The sequence below is a fragment of the Lathyrus oleraceus genome, chromosome 6, assembly GCF_024323335.1.
Source record: "Lathyrus oleraceus cultivar Zhongwan6 chromosome 6, CAAS_Psat_ZW6_1.0, whole genome shotgun sequence".
Taxonomy (NCBI): Eukaryota; Viridiplantae; Streptophyta; class Magnoliopsida; order Fabales; family Fabaceae; genus Lathyrus; species Lathyrus oleraceus.
Genome location: NC_066584.1, coordinates 126,660,526 through 126,679,319, shown reverse-complemented (window position 1 = coordinate 126,679,319; position 18,794 = coordinate 126,660,526). Strand labels below are relative to the sequence as shown.

General features: G+C 35.5%; 1 protein-coding gene across 1 annotated transcript; it reads right to left on the bottom strand.

Annotated features, from left to right (window-relative positions):
* Positions 1 to 15,669: 15,669 nt before the first annotated feature.
* LOC127093118 (fructose-bisphosphate aldolase 6, cytosolic) lies at positions 15,670 to 18,530 on the bottom strand. The gene is made up of 3 exons (XM_051032016.1): positions 18,251 to 18,530; positions 17,162 to 17,389; positions 15,670 to 16,782 (listed from the first exon to the last, which is right to left on the bottom strand). Exons 1-3 carry the CDS (start codon positions 18,276 to 18,278, stop codon positions 15,962 to 15,964), a joined length of 1,077 nt encoding a protein of 358 aa, XP_050887973.1. The 5' UTR covers positions 18,279 to 18,530; the 3' UTR covers positions 15,670 to 15,961.
* Between the last annotated feature and the right edge of the window lie 264 nt (positions 18,531 to 18,794).

Below are 18,794 nucleotides of genomic sequence, written 5' to 3'. Positions count from 1 at the left end.
TGTCAGAATTATGGTCACTATTCTAGTGATTGTACAGAAAATCAGAAGAATCAAGAAACTTATGCAAAGTTGGTGAAGCATGAATAAGAAGAGACGTAGTTGATGGTTACAACAAGAGATGAAGAGAGATTCAAGGACCAGTGGTACTTGGACTCAGGATTCTCATCACACATGTTTTGTAGGAAATATTGGTTTATCAACATAAAGCCCTCAATGAAGAACATGGTAAAATTTGCAAATGACAACACTCTAGCAGCTGAAGGTGTTGGTGATGTTCTGATTATGAGGAAAGATGGCAAGAGGTCAGTAATTTCAAATGTGTTGTACATACCAGACATGAAGAGCAATTTGCTCACCATATGGTAGTTAGTCAAAAAGAACTACAGAGTGTCGGTCGAAGACAAGATGATGAGAGTTCTCGACTCAAATGAAAGGTTGATCTTGAAGGCCCCAATGTCTCAAAATAGAACCTTCAAGATTGAACTAAATGTGATGGAGCATAAGTGCCTTGCAACACCAGCCAACAAAGATGAATGGATATGGCATTATAGACTTGGCCATCTCAATTTGAAAGACATCAGATATCTGAAGAGAATAAATATGGTTTCAGGATTACCAGGAATCAACATTCCAAATGAAGTGTGTGAAGAATGTGTGCAGGCGAAGCAACATAAGAACAACTTCAGTAAGGATGCAGGAAGCATGTCGAAGGCAATTCTAGAAGTCATATACTCTGATGTATGCGGTCTTCTCCAGGTGGATTCGATTAGAGGTAACAAATACTTTGTTACATTCATAGATGATTTCAGTCGAAAACTGTGGTCTTACCTGATCAAGAAGAAAAGTGAAGTGGTCGAGGTATTTTCCAAGTTTAAATCTATGGTAGAAAGATAGAGCGATCAAAAGATCAAGATTTTGAGGACTGATGGTGGTGGAGAATATGTGTCGCAAGACTTCGATGCATTATGTGTGAAAGAAGGGATTGTGCATGAGGTGGTGCCACACTACACTCCACAGTCGAATGGAGTCACAGAAAGGAAGAATAAAATCATTATGAATATGGTTAGAAGTATTTTAAAAGGCAAGCATCTACCCAAATAATTATGAGGAGAAGTTGTGTCGACTGCGACATATATCCTGAACAGATGTCCGACGAAGAAGCTAGAAGGAATCACGCCAGAAGAATGTTGGTCTGGTGTAACGCCTAGCTTAAGTCATCTGAAGGTGTTTGGATCTATAGCACCTAGATACGTGCCAAATCAGTTGAGAAGAAAACTTGATGACAATTCGAATCAGATGATCCTGGTAGGATATCATTCGACTAGAGGATACAAGTTATTCGACCTAGTGAATAAGCAAGTGGTGATCAGCAGGGACGTGATCATATATGAGCTTAAGGAGTGGGATTGGACTGAGAATGTCAAGAAAGATTCAGTGAAAGTCTTTTGTGATGAGCTAGCTAGTGAAGTCGAAAGAGAAGTTTGGCAAGAAGAAGTCAGAGGTGAAGCAGGCCCAAGCAGACCTCAAGGAATAAGACACGTGCCTACAAGGTTGCAAGAATGTGTGGTTACATCAGATGATGTGGTCAATTAAGAAGGTGAGCTGGTACATTATACTTTCAACTCAGATGTCGAACCTGTCAATGTAGCTGAGGCATTGAAAGATTCGAAGTGGATGAAAGCAATGGACGAAGAGTTGAAGTCAATCAAAGTCAATAACACTTGGTCACTTGTCGGATTTCCCCAAGACAAGAAGGAAGTAGATGTGAAGTGGGTATACAAGGTGAAGTTGAATCCCATAGGAGAACTGACTAGACACAAGGCGAGACTTGTGGCGAAAGGATTTCTTCAGAAAGAAGGAATCGACTTTGATGAAGTTTTTGCACCTGTTGTTAGGATCAAAACAATCAGGTTGGTTATTGGTCTAGCAAATATGAACAACTGGAAGATGTGTCAAATGGATGTGAAATGTCCATTCCCTAATGGCCCCTTAGAATAAGATGTTTATGTTGCACAACCAGTTGGGTTTGTGAAACAAGGCGAAGAAAGAAAGGTGTACAGACTGCATAAAGCCTTGTAGGGACTTAAACAAGCTCCAAGAGCTTAGAACAAGAAGATAGATGGCTTTCTAAGGGAGAAGAAATTTGAGAAGTGAAAATCTAAACATGGAGTATATGTAAGAAGAAGCAAGAGTCAATTTCTTATACTATGTCTCTATGAAATGACTTGTTGATAACAAGTAGATGCAAGAAGGAGATCGAAGACTTCAAAGGTGAACTCAACAAGGAATTCGAAATGTCAAATATGGGCGACATTTCATATTTCTCTGGCATCGAATTCTAGAAGAGTGGTAGAGGTTTGATGATGCACCAAACAAGGTATGCAGGAAAAATACTCAAGAGATTTGATATGCAAGATTGCAACCCAACTTCGACTCCAGCTGAGCCCAAATTACAACTGTCGAAAGATTCAGATGAAGATGACGTCGACCCAACCCAATATAGAAGACTTATTGGGTCACTTTGATATCTTTGTCATACAAGGCCTGACTTAGCATACAGTGTAGGTATGGTTAGTAGGTTCATGCAGAAGTCAAAGGTATCACATCTAGCAGCAGCGAAGAGGATACTAAGGTATTTGAAAGGAACTCTCTACTATGGCATTTTGTTTCTTGAAGTTGATGAAGGAAAATAATGCAAATTAGTGGGATACACCGACTCAAGTTGGTGTAGTGATACTGAGGATCGAAAATCCACAATTGGCTATGTGTTTATGCTATGTGGTGCACCAGTTTCTTGGAGTTCGAGAAAAGAGCCAGTAGTGGCATTATCATCGTGCAAATAAGAATACATAGTTTCTCCCTTTTGTGCATATCAAGCAACGTAGATGGTGAATCTGGTCGAAGAGATAACAACGAAGAGTCATGGAGCAATTACCACGAAGATCGACAGCATGTCAGCTATTAATATGGCGAAGAATCCAATAGCACATGGTCGAAGCAAGCACATCAAAATGAGGTTCCATTATCTTCGAGAGTAGGTAGCAGATGGGAAGATGAATGTGGAACACTATAGAACTGAGAATCAGATTGCATACATCATGATGAAGGGAGTGCAGGTCGAAGTATTCAGAAGACTAAAAGCTATGATGAATGTAGATATCTTAAACACAATTAATTAGATGGTGTGTTAAATTGTAATTCCTTGTGTCAAAGCGAGTTACTCGATAGAATCAAGGAAGTTTCGAACCACCTAGTGTGTTAAGTTGTGTTAGTGTGTCGAAGTGTCGAAGCATGTTGCTTCACACTGGATTTTGACTTAGGCCTATTTTAGTAGTGTTAGCTATTTTAGGCTTTTATAGTTTCTGGATTTGACTTTAGGTCCAAGTTAACCTAAATCTATAAATAGAGGGAGTAACCCTTATTCTTGAGATGTTTTAATAATATTCACATGCCTACTATGTTAATAAATGTATTGATTTATACATTTGGTTGATGAATCGTTGCATTGTTATAATATCATGGTGTGGTAAATAGGCTATTATGTTGATGATGTTAAGATGTTGACGAGTTGCTTCTATTTGTTGATATTATTCACGTGGTAACATGAATTGGTTATTGCATGATGAATGATGTGATACATAAATAATGAGATATGCGTGGGGATCCTTTAGGTGAACCTTGTTGTGTTAATACATGTTATTTTAGAGTCATGCATCTTGGTGTACGGGCTTCGATCCAATTTTGGTGAGCCTCGATTCTATGGTGATGGATTGTATGTGAGTAGATAATTCCTATTATGGCGGATTAGTGAAGCATTACCTATGTTGACGGTAACGAGTTTTCCTCGATCCCCTTATGATGGATCGGGTGCGAGTAGTTAATTCCTATTATGGGGGATTAGTGAAGCGTTACCTATGGTGATGGTAGAGATTTTGGTATGCTCCGTTTCAAAGAGGGAATCAATCCTATGGTGTGGATCATGGAGTGAGATGAACCTGAGTGTTCATATTCGGTACCACATGCATTTCGAGTCGGTGTTGAGTATATTTCATTAGTGTTGCATTTGTATTGGTTGGTGTTGATGTGTTGTTGGATGAGATGTTGTTGCATATAATATTAATGATAATTGAGATGTGGTTTTGTATGATGTTGATGATAATTGAGATATTTTAGTGTACGATGTTGATTCTGATTTGGATGTAAGAATTTGATATATTGTTGTGCATGATTGTGTAGATGTTGTACTCTATTCTTCATCCTATATCGTTATTATTGAAATAAATTCTCACCCCTTCTATTTGAATGTTGCCTTTACATGGGAATCGTGAAAATACTCAAGATTAGTATTGTTGAAGTAAGTGGAAGGTATCTCTTGGATTACTTCTTTATTTTGTCGCTTTTAACTAGTGGTACCTTCCTCTGATCATGTAACATCGGTTTAGGTTAAACGCTTATTTTATTACTTTGTCTGATTATGTTGAAGTCATAAGACTAATTTTGTTGTTGAGAATTATTAAGATGTTGAGTTGATTGAGTATAACTCTCTTATTTTGTTATTACAATTGAAGTTGAGACCAGGTGTTATTACTTGCTTTATCTTCCATAATTGTGATGATAATTTCGCTGCGATGAAACTTTAAAATGGAAGTGAGTGTGTAGTGACAAGTTATGAATGTCTTATTATATGAATATATAATACTGATCAGATTAGATGGATGTTGTATAAACATCCCATGTATGATTCAGATAAGTTAGATATCATGGAAACATCCTTATTACAAATGTATGTATTGAAATTTTCTATTGAAACTCGTGTTACGGATCAGGTCATGTGTGTTATCAATGTGTGACACCCTACGTGGTTTTATTTTATATTTAAATTACGTGATAAATTATATGTGAGGTTTATGGTGTTACATTAGTGGTATCAGAGCAGGTCGGTTCGTCCGGCCAGGTTGTTTAATTATGTTTGTTCCCTAGTATGCGACATGTGTGTGAGAACATTGTCGATGCTTGTTTTATTTTCCATTTGCAGGTTAGGAATGAAACAAGTGGGGGAGAAGTGTCTGCTTCTCTTGGATGTTCTAACTGTATAGAGCTTGGACATCATGTTGTTGCATGCAATAGTGCAGTGTTGGCTAGTTAACCTATTTTGAGAATGTTGTGTTTTTCCTAAACACAAGGAATGGTCGGATTCAAGGATGTGTCAGTTAGTAAAATGGTGTGATCCTTGAGGGAATACGATAGGTGTTCTCGTTGGTAACTTCCTTGTGAGGGGGAAGGCGATGTTTTGGCCAGAGATGAGCCTGTGGTGCGTTAAGTATCCTAATGTGTTCCCTGAGGATGTGTACGGTTTGTATTTTGTTAGAACAAGTTGACGTTATTCTTGGAATGAATTGGTTGGAGTTAAACCAAGTGTTTACCAATTATTTTTTTAAGTTGGTGCAGTTGTCGTTGATTGCAAGAGCTCAGGCGATGTTAAAGTTGTGTTGTTCCTAACACTAAAGATAATATGGTTACAAGATTCCTGTTTGCCGGTCAAGTTGGGAACTCTTTAGGGAAAACAATCAGGTAGTATTAATGTTGTTTCTCAGAGAGTAGAGAGAAATGTGACGACTAGTGTTATAGTAGTGTGTGATTCTTGATGTTTTCTTGAAGATATCCGTGACTTGCCTTTAGAGCATGAATTTGAGTTCGATGGAGGTGAAGAGTTGACATTGTATCAGCTAAGCAAGTGAGAGAATTCGTGAAGGATATGATACAAGTGTTTGTGATGTTAGCTTCGTTGGAAGCTAAAGGACAAGGAGTAATTCATGATCTTCCTAGAGTGTGTGGGTTTCTTGAAGTGTTTCTTGAAGACATCAGTGATTTTCCTCTAGAGCGTGAAGTAGAATTTTCAATAGACTTAGTACCTGATACTAGTCAGGTGTCAATGACTCCTAATAGGGTTCCTGCTTCAGAGTTGGGGAATTGAAGAACAAACTAGAATATTTGCTTGAGAAGAAGTTTGTTCAACCAAGTGTTTCTTTGTGGGGTGTGTCGGTGTTATTAGTGAAGAAGATGGACGGTAGTATGAGGCTATGAGTGATATGAGAATTGTATTGTAGGCATTGAAAGAGAACCATTTGTACCCAAAGTTTTTCCAATACGAGTTATGGTTAAAGGAAGTGAGTTTCTTTGGTCATGTGATTTCTAGTGGTGGTATAGTTGTGGATCCGTTGAAGATAGATGATGTATTATAATGGGAGACTCTAAAGTCTTTCACTGAGATTAGAAGTTTTCTTAGATTGGCTGGTTACTACAGGAAGTTCATTGAAGGTTTTTCAAAGTTAGCATTTTCGTTAACTCAGTTAACTCAAAAGGGTCAAGCTTGGGTTTGGGATGTGCATTGTGAAGAGAGTTTCCAAGAACTCAAGAAGAAGTTGACGTATGGTCCTATTTTGATTTTACTGAATCCAAGTGAGTCCTTTGTCGTATACTGTGATACTTCAAAGACGGGTTTGAGAGGTGTGTTGATGCAGAATGGTCAGGTTGTGGCTTATGCTTAGAGACAATTGAGATTTCATGAAAGGAATTACCCTACGCATGATCTTGAGTTGACAACAACGGTATTCATGTCGAAGATTTGGAGGCACTACCTATTTGGATCCAAATTCAAAGTGTTCAGTGATCGAAAGTGTTTGAAATATTTATTTGATGAGAATAGTCGAATATGAGGCAGGGGAAATGGCTTGAACTTCTAAAGGGTTATGATTTTGATTTGAGTTACCATTTGGGTAAAGCTAATGTTATAGTTGATGCGATGAGTAAGAAGTCTTTACATAGGTCGATGCTTATGGCTCGAGAGTTTAAATTGATTGAGCAATTCAAAGATATGAGTTAGTGGGTGGAGAAACTCATAACAATGTGAAGTTGGGTATGTTGAAGTTGACAAGTGTTATCCTTGAAGAGATCAAAGAAGGTTAGATATTTGATTTGAGTTTGATAGATCGTCTCACATTTATCAACCAAGGTAACATATGTGATTTACGAGTTGATAAAAATGGTGTGATGATGTTCAGAGATAGAGTCCGTGTTTCTGATGTACCCGAACTTAAGAGGAGTATTCTTGCGGAGGGTCACAAAAGTGGATTGAGTATTCATCCTGGTGCTACGAATATGTATCAAGATTTGAAGAAATGTTTTGGTGGCCGGGAATGAAGAAAGAGGTTGTCGAATTTGTGTATGCTTGTTTGACCTGCCAAAAGTCAAAGATCAAACATCAGAAGCTATTGGGTCTGATGCAACCATTGAATATTCCTGAGTGGAAATGGGATGGTATTTCCATGGATTTTGTAACAGATTTACCTAAGACTTCAAAGGGGTGCGATTCAATTTGGGTGATTGTTGATAGATTGACCAAATCGGCTCATTTTATACCGATGAGGATCAATTATCCTTTTCAGAAGCTGGATGAATTGTATATTGATGAGATTGTGAAGCTGCATGATAATCCTTTAAATATTGTGTCAGATAGAGATATGAAATTTACATCAAGGTTCTGGAGAGTCTGCATGCTACTTTGGGTACTAAGCTGAAGTTGAGTTCTTCTTATCACACGCAGACGGATAGTCAAATAGATAGGACTATCCAGTCTTTGGAGGACTTATTGAGGGCTTGTGTGCTAGAACAGGGAGGTAATTGGGATAGCTACTTGTCGTCGATTGAGTTTACCTACAACAATGGTTTCCATTCTAGTATCGGAATGGACCATATGAGGCGCTGTACGGTATAAGGTGTAGAACTTATTTGTATTGGTATGAGTCAGGTGAGAGTGTTGTGCTCGGACCTATGATTATTCACTAGACGATTGAAAAGTTCAAGATGATCCAAGAAAATATGAAAGCATCGCAGAGTCATCAGAAAAGTTACCATTATAATAGGAGGAAAGAACTTGAGTTCCAGGAGGGAGATCACATGTTTTTGAGAGTTACGTCAGTAACTAGTGCTGGTCGAGCTTTGAAATCTCAAAAACTCACACCGTGTTTTGTTGGTCCGTACCAGATTTTATAGAGGATAAGAGAGGTGGCTTGTCAGATTTATTTATCGCCGTCGCTAGCTAATCTTCATGATGTGTTTCATGTGTCTTAGTTGAGGAGAGGCATTTCAGATCCATCTCATGTGATCCAGATGGATGATATACACATGAGAGATAACCTGACTGTTGAGGTATCACCAGTGCGGATAGAGGATCGAGAGATGAAACACATGGATGGTAAAGATATTGCCTTAGTGAAGGTAGTTTGGGGTGGACCAACTAGTGGGAGCATGACTTAGGAGCATGAGAAGCAGATGAAGGAGTCGTATCCGACTTTGTTTTCCTTAAGTAATTTTTTAGGGAAAAAATTTCTTAAGTGAGGGAGAGTTGTAACATCCTGTTTTTTTATTAGAGATTTTATTATATTTTAATTGTTTAAATTATACATTTTGATGATTTATTTTATGGATGAGTGTTGGCGCTGTATGTATCCTTGAGTTAGGAGTATAGAGAGAGAGAGATGATAGAAGTAAGTAGAATAATTTATAATTGTTTTGATAATTAAAAATAATATTTTATTTATTTTTATTATATTAATTAGTGAAGATAGAATAATTGGCTCAAATATGAGAAATTGAGAAAGTTAGTGGGAGGAAGGAATATAAGATAATTAAGTATGGGTCAAGTTGGTGATTTGAAAAAGTTTACCCTAAAAATAAAAAGTTAAGAGAAACCTAAGTTTAGGGAGATTTTCACAGTACGTGACATTGGAGAAAAAGGAGCAAAGAGGCAAGAGGCAAGGTGATTAAGGAAAGAGAGTGAAGGTTTCAATTTATAAATTTTATAAGGAATTCAGGTAAGGGTGGGAACTTGTTCCAATAGTAAAGGGTATGATAGAATGGTAGAATGGAGAAACCCTTAACCTCCTTAGGGTTGGGTGTTTTGATTCATAATCTTGAATTAGAATGCTATGATGCTTGTTATATGATGATTATATGATGAATTTTGTGTGCCTTATATGCATGTATTTTCTTCTGTTTTGATGATTGAACCTATGTCCACCATTGTTACAATTTCGAAGGTTTAGGCATAATCCTAAAACAATTATTAGATGATTTCATTGTGTTAAAACTAGAAATTAACTTAATATAATTAGATTATTGTATGGGTTGTAATTTTCTGAACATTTGGATTTTTACGAATTCGAAATCGGAGGTCCGGAAGGCCTCCAATGATGAAAAACGCAGAAAATTATACATTATGTCTGTCACGACCGCGCTCAGCACAAGAGTTGTTGTTCATGTTTTTTGGTCGAAATAAGTTTGGCCATAACTTTTGATCCGTAAGAACAAATTGAGTATCGTTTGAAGCGTTGGATATCTAAAGTAGAGAGCTATAACTTTGTTTCAAGGATAAAATACTTTTGGTGATTATTTTATGGACTTTTTTGGGGTTGAAGAAAATGAGAATTATGCTGGAAATTTTAGAAAACAACAACTTTTTAGTAACGACTTCGTGCAGGGTTTTGATCATAACCTTCAACTCATGAATCATTTTGGGTTGGGGTTTGAAACATTATAAAACTGACTCTCAGAGATATAACATGATAGCAATAAGTGAATTGTTTGAGTACTATTCTTATGCCTACTGTGTTGGTGAAGTTGTTGTTCATACGTTCGATTAATGAACTGTTGACATATCCCGACGACTTTGGTCATAACTTTTATTCCGTAAGTCTAATTTTAATGTCGTTTGAAGCGTTAGAAAGATAATGATCATACTTATAACAAGGTAGTGATTGTTGATATGTTTTAATAATATTCACATGCCTACTATGTTAATAAATGTATTGGTTTATACATTTGGTTGATGAATCGTTGCATTTTTGTTGTAATATCGTGGTGTGATAATTATGTTGTTATGTTGATGATGTTAAGAGGTTGATGAGTTGCTGCTATTTGTTGATATTATTCACATGGTAACATGAATTGGTTATTGCATGATGAATTATGTGATGCATAAATAATGATATATGTGTGGGGATCCTTTAGGTGAACATTGTTATGTTAATGCATGTTATTTGAGAGTCATGCATCTTGGTGTACGGGCTTCAGTCCAATTTTGGTGAGCCTCGATTCTATGGTGATGGATCGTATGCGAGTAGCTAATTCCTATTATGGAGGATTAGTGAAGCGTTACCTATGTTGATGGTAATGAGTTTTGGTGAGCCTCGATTCCATTGTGATGGATCGGGTGCGAGTATGTAATTCCTATTATGGGGGATTAGTGAAGCGTTACCTATGGTGATGATAGCGATTTTGGTGTGCTCCGGTTACAAGAGGGAATCAATCCTATGGTGAGGATCATGGAGTGAGATGAACCTAAGTGTTCATATTTGGTACCACATGCATGTCGAGTCGGTGTTGAGTACATTGCATAAGTTTTGCATTTGTATTGGTTGTTGTTGATGTGTTGTTGGATGATATGTTGTTGCATATGATATTAATGATAATTGAGATATGGCTTTGTATGATGTTAATGATAACTGAGATGTTGTCGTGCATGATGTTGATTATGATTTAGATGTAAGAATGTGATATATTATTGTGCATGATTGTGTAGATGTTGTAATTTATTCTTCATTCTATATCGTTATTATTGAAATGAATTCTCACCACTTCTATTTGAGTGTTGCCTTTACATGGGCATCGTGCAGATACTCAAGAGTAGTACTGCTGAAGTAAGTAGAAGGTAGCTCTTGGATTACTTCTTTATTTTGTCGCTTTTAACTCGTGGTACCTTGCTCTGATCATGTAACATCGGGTTGGGTTAAATGCTTATTTTATTACTGATGTCTGATTATGTTGAAGTCATAAGACTAATTTTATTGTTGAGAATTCTTAAGATATTGAGTTGATTGAGTACAACTCTCTTATTTTGTTATTACCATTGAAGTTGAGACCAGATGTTATTACTTGCTTAATCTTCCATAATTGTGATGATAATTCCGCTATGATTATACTTTAAAATGGAAGTGAGTGTGCGGTGACAAGTTATGAATGTCTTATTATGTGAATATATAATACTGATCAGATTAGATGGATGTCGTGTAAACATCCCAGGTATGATTCAGATAAGTTAGATGTCGTGTAAACATTATTATTACAAATGTGTGTATTGAAATTTACTATTGAATTCTATGTTACAGAGCAAGTCATGTGTGTTATGAATGTGTGACACCCTACGTGGTTTTATTTTATATTTAATTTACGTGATAAATTATGTGCAGAGTTTAGGGTGTTACAACTTTCGATAACTCTGGTGGTACCAACTCAATATTTGGTTCTCTCTGGAACCGGGTCCCCTCTTCTAAACCCATGAGCCCCCTCTTATGACCTCTAAGCCCATTCTTCTGAGCTTGGGACAAGCCACTAGTCTCCTCTTCTGAACTAGCAGACATGCCTCTTGACACAACTCTTATGATGCATGATCATATCATCAAATTAATGAGTTAAGACCCCTATTCTGATCTTAACGTAAATGCATTGACAACTCAAGCAAATCCCTCTCTGGATTACATCACACCAAAATCATAAAATCCACATTATCAATCAACAACACAACACAAACATGCTAATAATTCATCTCAATATAATTATATTTCAAACAACACATCAATTTAATCAACTCATTATGCAAACATAATGATCACAACCATTAATCATACATTGTTCCATAAACAACATCAAAATATAAATAACATACAACAACGTAGTTCCCCCTTCGAGCTACGAACACCACAACAACAATTATGCATATTCACATACAAACATTACACCAACTCAAATATTCATACACCATATACAACCAAATTTATGCATAGAAAACATCATATTTCGTTAATCACATAACAACTTCAAATACCATTATCGATTTAACTATAAAAATTAATCTTTTTTCTAAATCAATTATTAACACTCAACAACTCAATGTAACTATGAAATTAATTAACTTAAGTCACCTAAAACATGTCCAACAGTAGTTAACATGAATTGCACGACAACATAACACATAAAATCCAACTCAGTAGCTAGAAACACAATCATTAAGTAAAATGTTATATTCATGTCATTAAGTTCACATTCAGTCTCTTAAGGCATCACCATGAGATAGTAATACACATTATTTTTCCAACGCTTCGAACCGCGTCTCATTCCGAGTTACGGAACTCAAGTTATGATATTTTTTGTTAGGCATAGCGGAAGTCATGAGGGTTGACGGGCGTCATTTAGAACTGGGTTTTTCCCCACAGACAGTTCGTCACTAAGTCCCATAATTCGTGGATGAATATCCAACATTTACTTTTCTGCGTTTTCCACCATATAAGACATTTCGGACCTTCGATTTCAATTCCGTAAAAAGCTCTGATATCAGAATTCGACATATTACAATTATCTAATGATTAAAACAAAAATTTAACACATACAATTCTCAATTTTATTGAAAATATATTAACCCCAAAGATTAAAATCTTCGACAATGGTGAAAAATATTAACAATTTTAAAACACTAATCACATACTAAATTATACACGAAAATACAAATCAATTCAGCCAATCAACATCATAATATCATAGAAACTTAAAATTTCATTAGCAATTTGATGCTCTATTGGAGGTTAAAGACTCATCTACCATACCTCTCATGAATAAGGCCTATTGAAAGCTATTATGTCCCCTTACTTTAGAGTTCCAGCTATCAAGCTCTTCTCCAATGGTTTTCCTCTCCTCTTCTAACTCTACGGTTCTCCTCTTGTCTCTTTCTCAAGTTCTCTAAGAATTGGATGAAACTTAACTCTTCCTTGCCTTTTAGAATATACTTAGGTTTTTCTACACAATTATTTTTTATTATCTCATTAACCCTTAATATTTTTAATTCATACTATCACCCCAAACTCACATTATTCTATTTTTCAAATTTAATTATTAAAATCATATTAATAATAAATTTAATTTTCCACCTAATCTCCTATTTATAAATAAAACTTAATTCTCCATTTGGATATTTCATTTACTACCCCCAACTTATTCTCCTAAATATCCTCATTTTCCATTATTTCTCTATTATTTTCTATTCTCTCTATTATATAATTAATTAAACCATTTTTAATATAGAGTCACAAATTTTTATTTTTATTTATTTCTAATATTAATTAAAAATACTAATATTCTATTTATTTTCTAATTATTCTACCAAACTCCTATATTCGCACTGCACCCTACAATTACCATCACACCCCAATAACATATATAATCACTAAATTTCTTTTAAATGCACAACAAACATCAAATAATTAAATAAAAATATAAATAATTCAATTCAATTAATTAATCGAATTTGAGGTGTTATATGACCCGGAACTATAAACTTTGTTGATCGATGACATGTGGTGGAGGAATAAATTAAAGGATGGAGTGGATCTATTAGACAAGATTGATGGAGTTGTCGTTGTTACCTTCTCTGTCTTTTGTAAAGATCTTATTCCAGATCGAGAATCATTTGTTGTTGAATTTTACAGGAATCTGAAGTCTATTCCCATGGATGGTGTCACCTTTCCATACCAGAACCGAAAATAGTTGAGTTATGTGGTGAATAATCATGTTGATCTCTGATGCGCTGGCACAGAGTGGACATGCATGGTTAGCACTCCAACACCAAGTCAATTCAAGATTTAAGATGATTGCAGTAAAAAAATGAAAATAAGAGAATGTATATTACTTTTCCATGAAATGACATTTATACCACGGGTTTTGTGGAGTGGATTTAAATTGAATTTGGCCTGAGTTATTTGGGCATTTGGCTGATCCAAAACAAGAATAATGAGTCACTTATGATGATTGTCCGACCTAAAAGACTAAAGATGTAAAAATTAGATTCAATGAGTAATAACTAGTTGTGGAGTGATATAAGAAGAACTTACAATTACAAATCCAAGAAGCATAATTCGTGAATTGACGAGAAGATGAGTTGATAGAAACTCTTAATGAGATATATATTATATGGGGAGTGGAGCATCTACATATATGAGTACTCTTGATAGAATTACCTGTCTAAATGTGGATGTGGGATTGATTCTTATGGAATTTTGTGAAAAACTCCTAGAGTGTGGACTATACTAAGATAGATGTGCAAGGTTGTTATCGCATTAGGTTTTTAAAATTCACTAGTTACTTTTCTTTATTTTGAATTTTACTTATTACGAAAATGTTCAAGTCTGACGCCACATTTGTTTATGCATTTCTTTATAGAGGCGTCTAATACTACTTTCAAAATCCCTTAGGAAAGTATTGTTGGAACAAATGAGATCAATGTGTTAATATATATGTGTGGTTGTGAATTGAATTTTTTTTAATAAGTCATCCCAAGTAGATTTTTTTTTAATTATATTTCACAAGTGTTTCTAAGATGGATGTAGTCTTCTTGAAATGTGACTCAAAAGGTATATAGATTTTGCAAACAAAGGGAGCAATATAGGTGTCATCGTCGTTGTCTATCTGACTTGGTTCAGAGTTGACATGAGCTTCATGTTAAATATTATATATTGGTACTCGAAACTTTAAAAAAAAAAGTAAATTCGAAGTTGGCACATCATCTTCTGTACACATCCCAGCATGTGGGGCACACGCGTTTGAGTGTGCTTTTCACTTTTTAGTTTATTCACCCTTGATTTTCCATATTACCGTTCATTTTAGAACTATCAATGATTTGAGTCTCCCATTCACGAGTCAATTCTAGAGTTTTCACTATAAATATAGATTTTTACTCAACTCTATCTTCACACCAAAACTTTTGAGTTTTCTCTCTTCCCTCTCTTTTCTGATTGTTGAGTTTTCTTTTATGATCGTTGAGTTTTCAGAGCCCATTATGCTCTTTCTACTCTTTCAAAAAAGTTCAGTTTAGAAAAAAGTCAAGTTCAAAAAATGTCAATTTCAAGAAGTTTTTCTTTCGAAAAGTTAATCTCGTCACACCATATTTGTTGATGTAATTCTAGAATGGTCCTTCTAGTAAGATATCGATATAGTGTAACTAAATTGTTTTACACTGAATATATTATAGATGATTGTCTATTTGAAAAATTAAGAGTAATGAGGCAAAATATTTTAAAGAAAACGATTTAGCAGACAATTCAAGTCAGAAATCTCTTTGGTGGCAAAAATCCGTTTTTAATTATTTTACTAGAAAAGCTGTGGATAATTGATCTAAAATTCTAGTTATTTAAGATTTTATGATATGAGGATTTTTCTTACTTAACACTTGTTTGATTTAATTGTGATAAGTTATTTAGTATACTTATTGTTGTGAAATGATTGGTTCATTGTTATTGTTAAATTGTTGAATGATTGTAATAGTTGAATGACTCTAACTCTGCTGATTTGATATTTTATGTTCTGTTGGTGCTATTGTCTTTTGTTGCGGCCAATATTTTATGTTTTGTAATGGTGCTAATGTAGATGTTGTGTCTGGTTTGGTATATATTTGTGTGTACTTAATAGCAAGAGGGTAACATTGGAACTATAGATATATGGATGCAAAACGTGCAGGCTTAAAGCATGGATTAAGGATCATGAGGCACAAATGAAAGGAACTTGGTGTAAGAATAAGAAGCACTTTTCTCTTGTTTTATTACACAAAATAAAAACTAGTGTGAAAAATGTGTATGGAAAAAGTGTACACTTACACATAACATAACCATGTTGAAAATTAAATGCCAATCAAGCTACTTCAGCCTGAAGCCATTATTCATACTTTACCAAAACTAACCTAGTTAAAACAAAACAAAAAAAGACTATTATAACCCTACAAAAAGCATCATAACCATGATGCAAACAATGCAAACAACTCCAAAACAAGCACAATCAGAATCTCACAAGGCTCTTTTGATAATTAGTATTTGTAATCCTTAACATGAAGTGACTCTGAAGCACCATCACCAAGGTTAGAACCACCTTTATAATTTCCAAGGGTTGCTTCTGAATTTGCCTTACACCTAACAAGCAATGCAGCTTGTGCGTTAGGGATATTTTCGGTTTTTCCACCCCAAGCCTTAAGAGTACTCTGCTGAAGTGCCCTTCCATAAGAGAATGTCAGACTCCAAGGCTTCTTTCCCTTAAGTTGGTTCATTGCATTAAGGTTAACAGTTGCTTCCTCTTCACTTTGTCCACCAGACAAGAAAACTATAGCGGGAACCGCGGCCGGAACAGTTCGTAACAAAGCTCGGACGGTGTGTTCGGCTATAACCTCAGGAGCAACTTTAGCTGAATCTGATCCTGGTGTCACCATATTAGGCTTCAAAAGGGTACCTTCAAGAAGAACATGATGGTCACTTAAGGCCTTGTAACACGCTGCAAGAACGCGTTCGGTTACATCGGCGCATGTTGCAATGTCGTGAGATCCGTCTACTAGAATCTCAGGCTCAACGATTGGAACCAAACCGTTTTCTTGGCATATGACCGCGTAACGGGCTAAACCGTAGGCGTTTTCGTGGATTGACAATGGAGATGGTTCGTTTGGACCGATCTTCAACACGGCACGCCATTTAGCAAACCTTGCACCTGCTTCATAGTACTTCTTGCACCTCTGACCAAGGTCGTCTAAACCTTGAGTTGTGGTTTCGCCGTTTGTGCCGGGAAGTTCAACGGTTCCCTTGTCAACCTTGATACCAGGAAGAACTCCAGCTTTCTTCAACACCTCCGTAAAGAGTACACCTATACACAATTGAAAAATATGTCAGGGTCATAAGTTTTTGAAAGCCATGTGTAAGCATAAACACAGTCGTCTCAATTTTTTGGAGGTCATGTGTAAGCATGGTTATCTGTGATATATTTTAAACCATGTGCGGTAACCTGTCTTCCATGCCCTTAAAGACGGCCCTGGTAACATCAATTGTGAAAGTGAATTTTTAGGAAGTTCTATCCTATTACACTAAAAGTCCTCTCTAATGCAATTATAAAAGTGAATTGATGAAATGAAACACTGAATTTTCAATTAACAACATGAAAATTAAACAATCAAGAGTTAGTTAGCACTTGCTTGATAGAAAAATGTATCTTTGAATTGTTAATAAACAACTAGCATCTATAATACCTGCTTCAGTCTTCTGGTATAGTGTTTCCTCAAACATGATAACACCGCTGAGGCACTCTAAACAACCGGGGGCAGTGAACAATAGTTCGCGAAGAGTACGTCTGTTTCCTTCGGTATTCTCCACACTGATATTGGCGAATCGCTTGCCGATCGTGCCAGTCGATTCATCAGCAGCAAGAATACCTTTTCCAGGAGAGCCAATGTATGCAGCATTGGCAATGAGCTCATCTGCAATTCATGTTAGATTCTTTAGAAACATGAACAATAAAGAGGTAAATTTTGAATCTTCCCATGTAGCGCGCCACATTAGTCTTAACTTAACTTGCAGCATAAAAACAAGGGGAAGGAAGAACACAATATAACAGATTTTGAGATGCAATTGCAGACGCATCGATAATAATAATTCACATTTATCTCAATCATGGTTCTAAATTGCAGCGCGCAACTGCAATTGCAACCGCAATATTGCTGATGAAGTAGTCTCCGCAACCATAAGACCGCAATTGCAGTGTGGTTCAAAATCATGTGTCCGACCGCATTAGGAACTGCTTAGACAACTTGATCCATGTTTTTTTCCCATATTTTCGTCAAAACTCAGAAAGTTAAAAATCTTTAAAACTCAATTTATTTGTTCAGTATTTTCTTAAGGGTATATTTCAAACACTTCCAATCAAATTCCACACCGGAAAAGATCGCAATGCGCGATTGCAATCACAACATCTGCAATCTCACCTCAACCTCAGTCTCAACAGCAATTTAAAACCATGATCAATACAAATGTTTATGCAACTGTAATTTAAAATCATAAATACATTTTAAAAAATCATATTTTACTCGCGAAACAAAATTCTCAAATTCTCAAATGGTTTTATTATCAAAACACACAATTATGAAGAAAATTTCAAACTTTTCAATTTAAAATTCTTAAACAAAGATCTAGATCACATTCACACACTCTTCTTAGTGCATCTATAATAAAAATCATATTTTTATTTTCAAAACCACATACCCCTAATGGAATTAATGCATCACAAATGATCAATCAACAAAGAAAAAAAATTAAAATAAAAAACATGAACTAGTATTAACCTTGAAATTTGCTCTTGAAAGAAGACATGTTAGTAGTGGCTTTTGAGATCACAGAAGAAAAACAATGATTTGGTTTTGTTTGATGTTTGGAAAGTAGAGAAGACAAGTGTTTATAAGGAAAGAGGTTTGAGTTTGAATAATTATTAATAAAGGTGTTGTTTGAATATTTAATAATAAAGAAATGAAAAAGTAAAAAACAATGGGCAAAGATAGATTCTAGATGTGTGTGTTTGAAGGTTGAAGTTGAAGTTAAGACCGCAAAACAAGTTCAACCTTTGCATCTGTCTCAGGTTAACGCCCCACACGGAGGTTATTCTTTTTCCACTTACCGAACTTTGTTTCATTTCTTTATCATGTCATTTTCAGTTTGTAATTTTTTATCATTCTTTTTTCTCATAATGTAGGAATAAACTTTGGATTCCTATTCTTTTTTCTAAGAATAAATCATTGATTAATATTGGTGACTAAGTTACACATATTAATGATAGTGAAAGGGAGAATGGTGGATTAATTTAGTTTTAAAAAGTTTGGAACTCAAAATCTA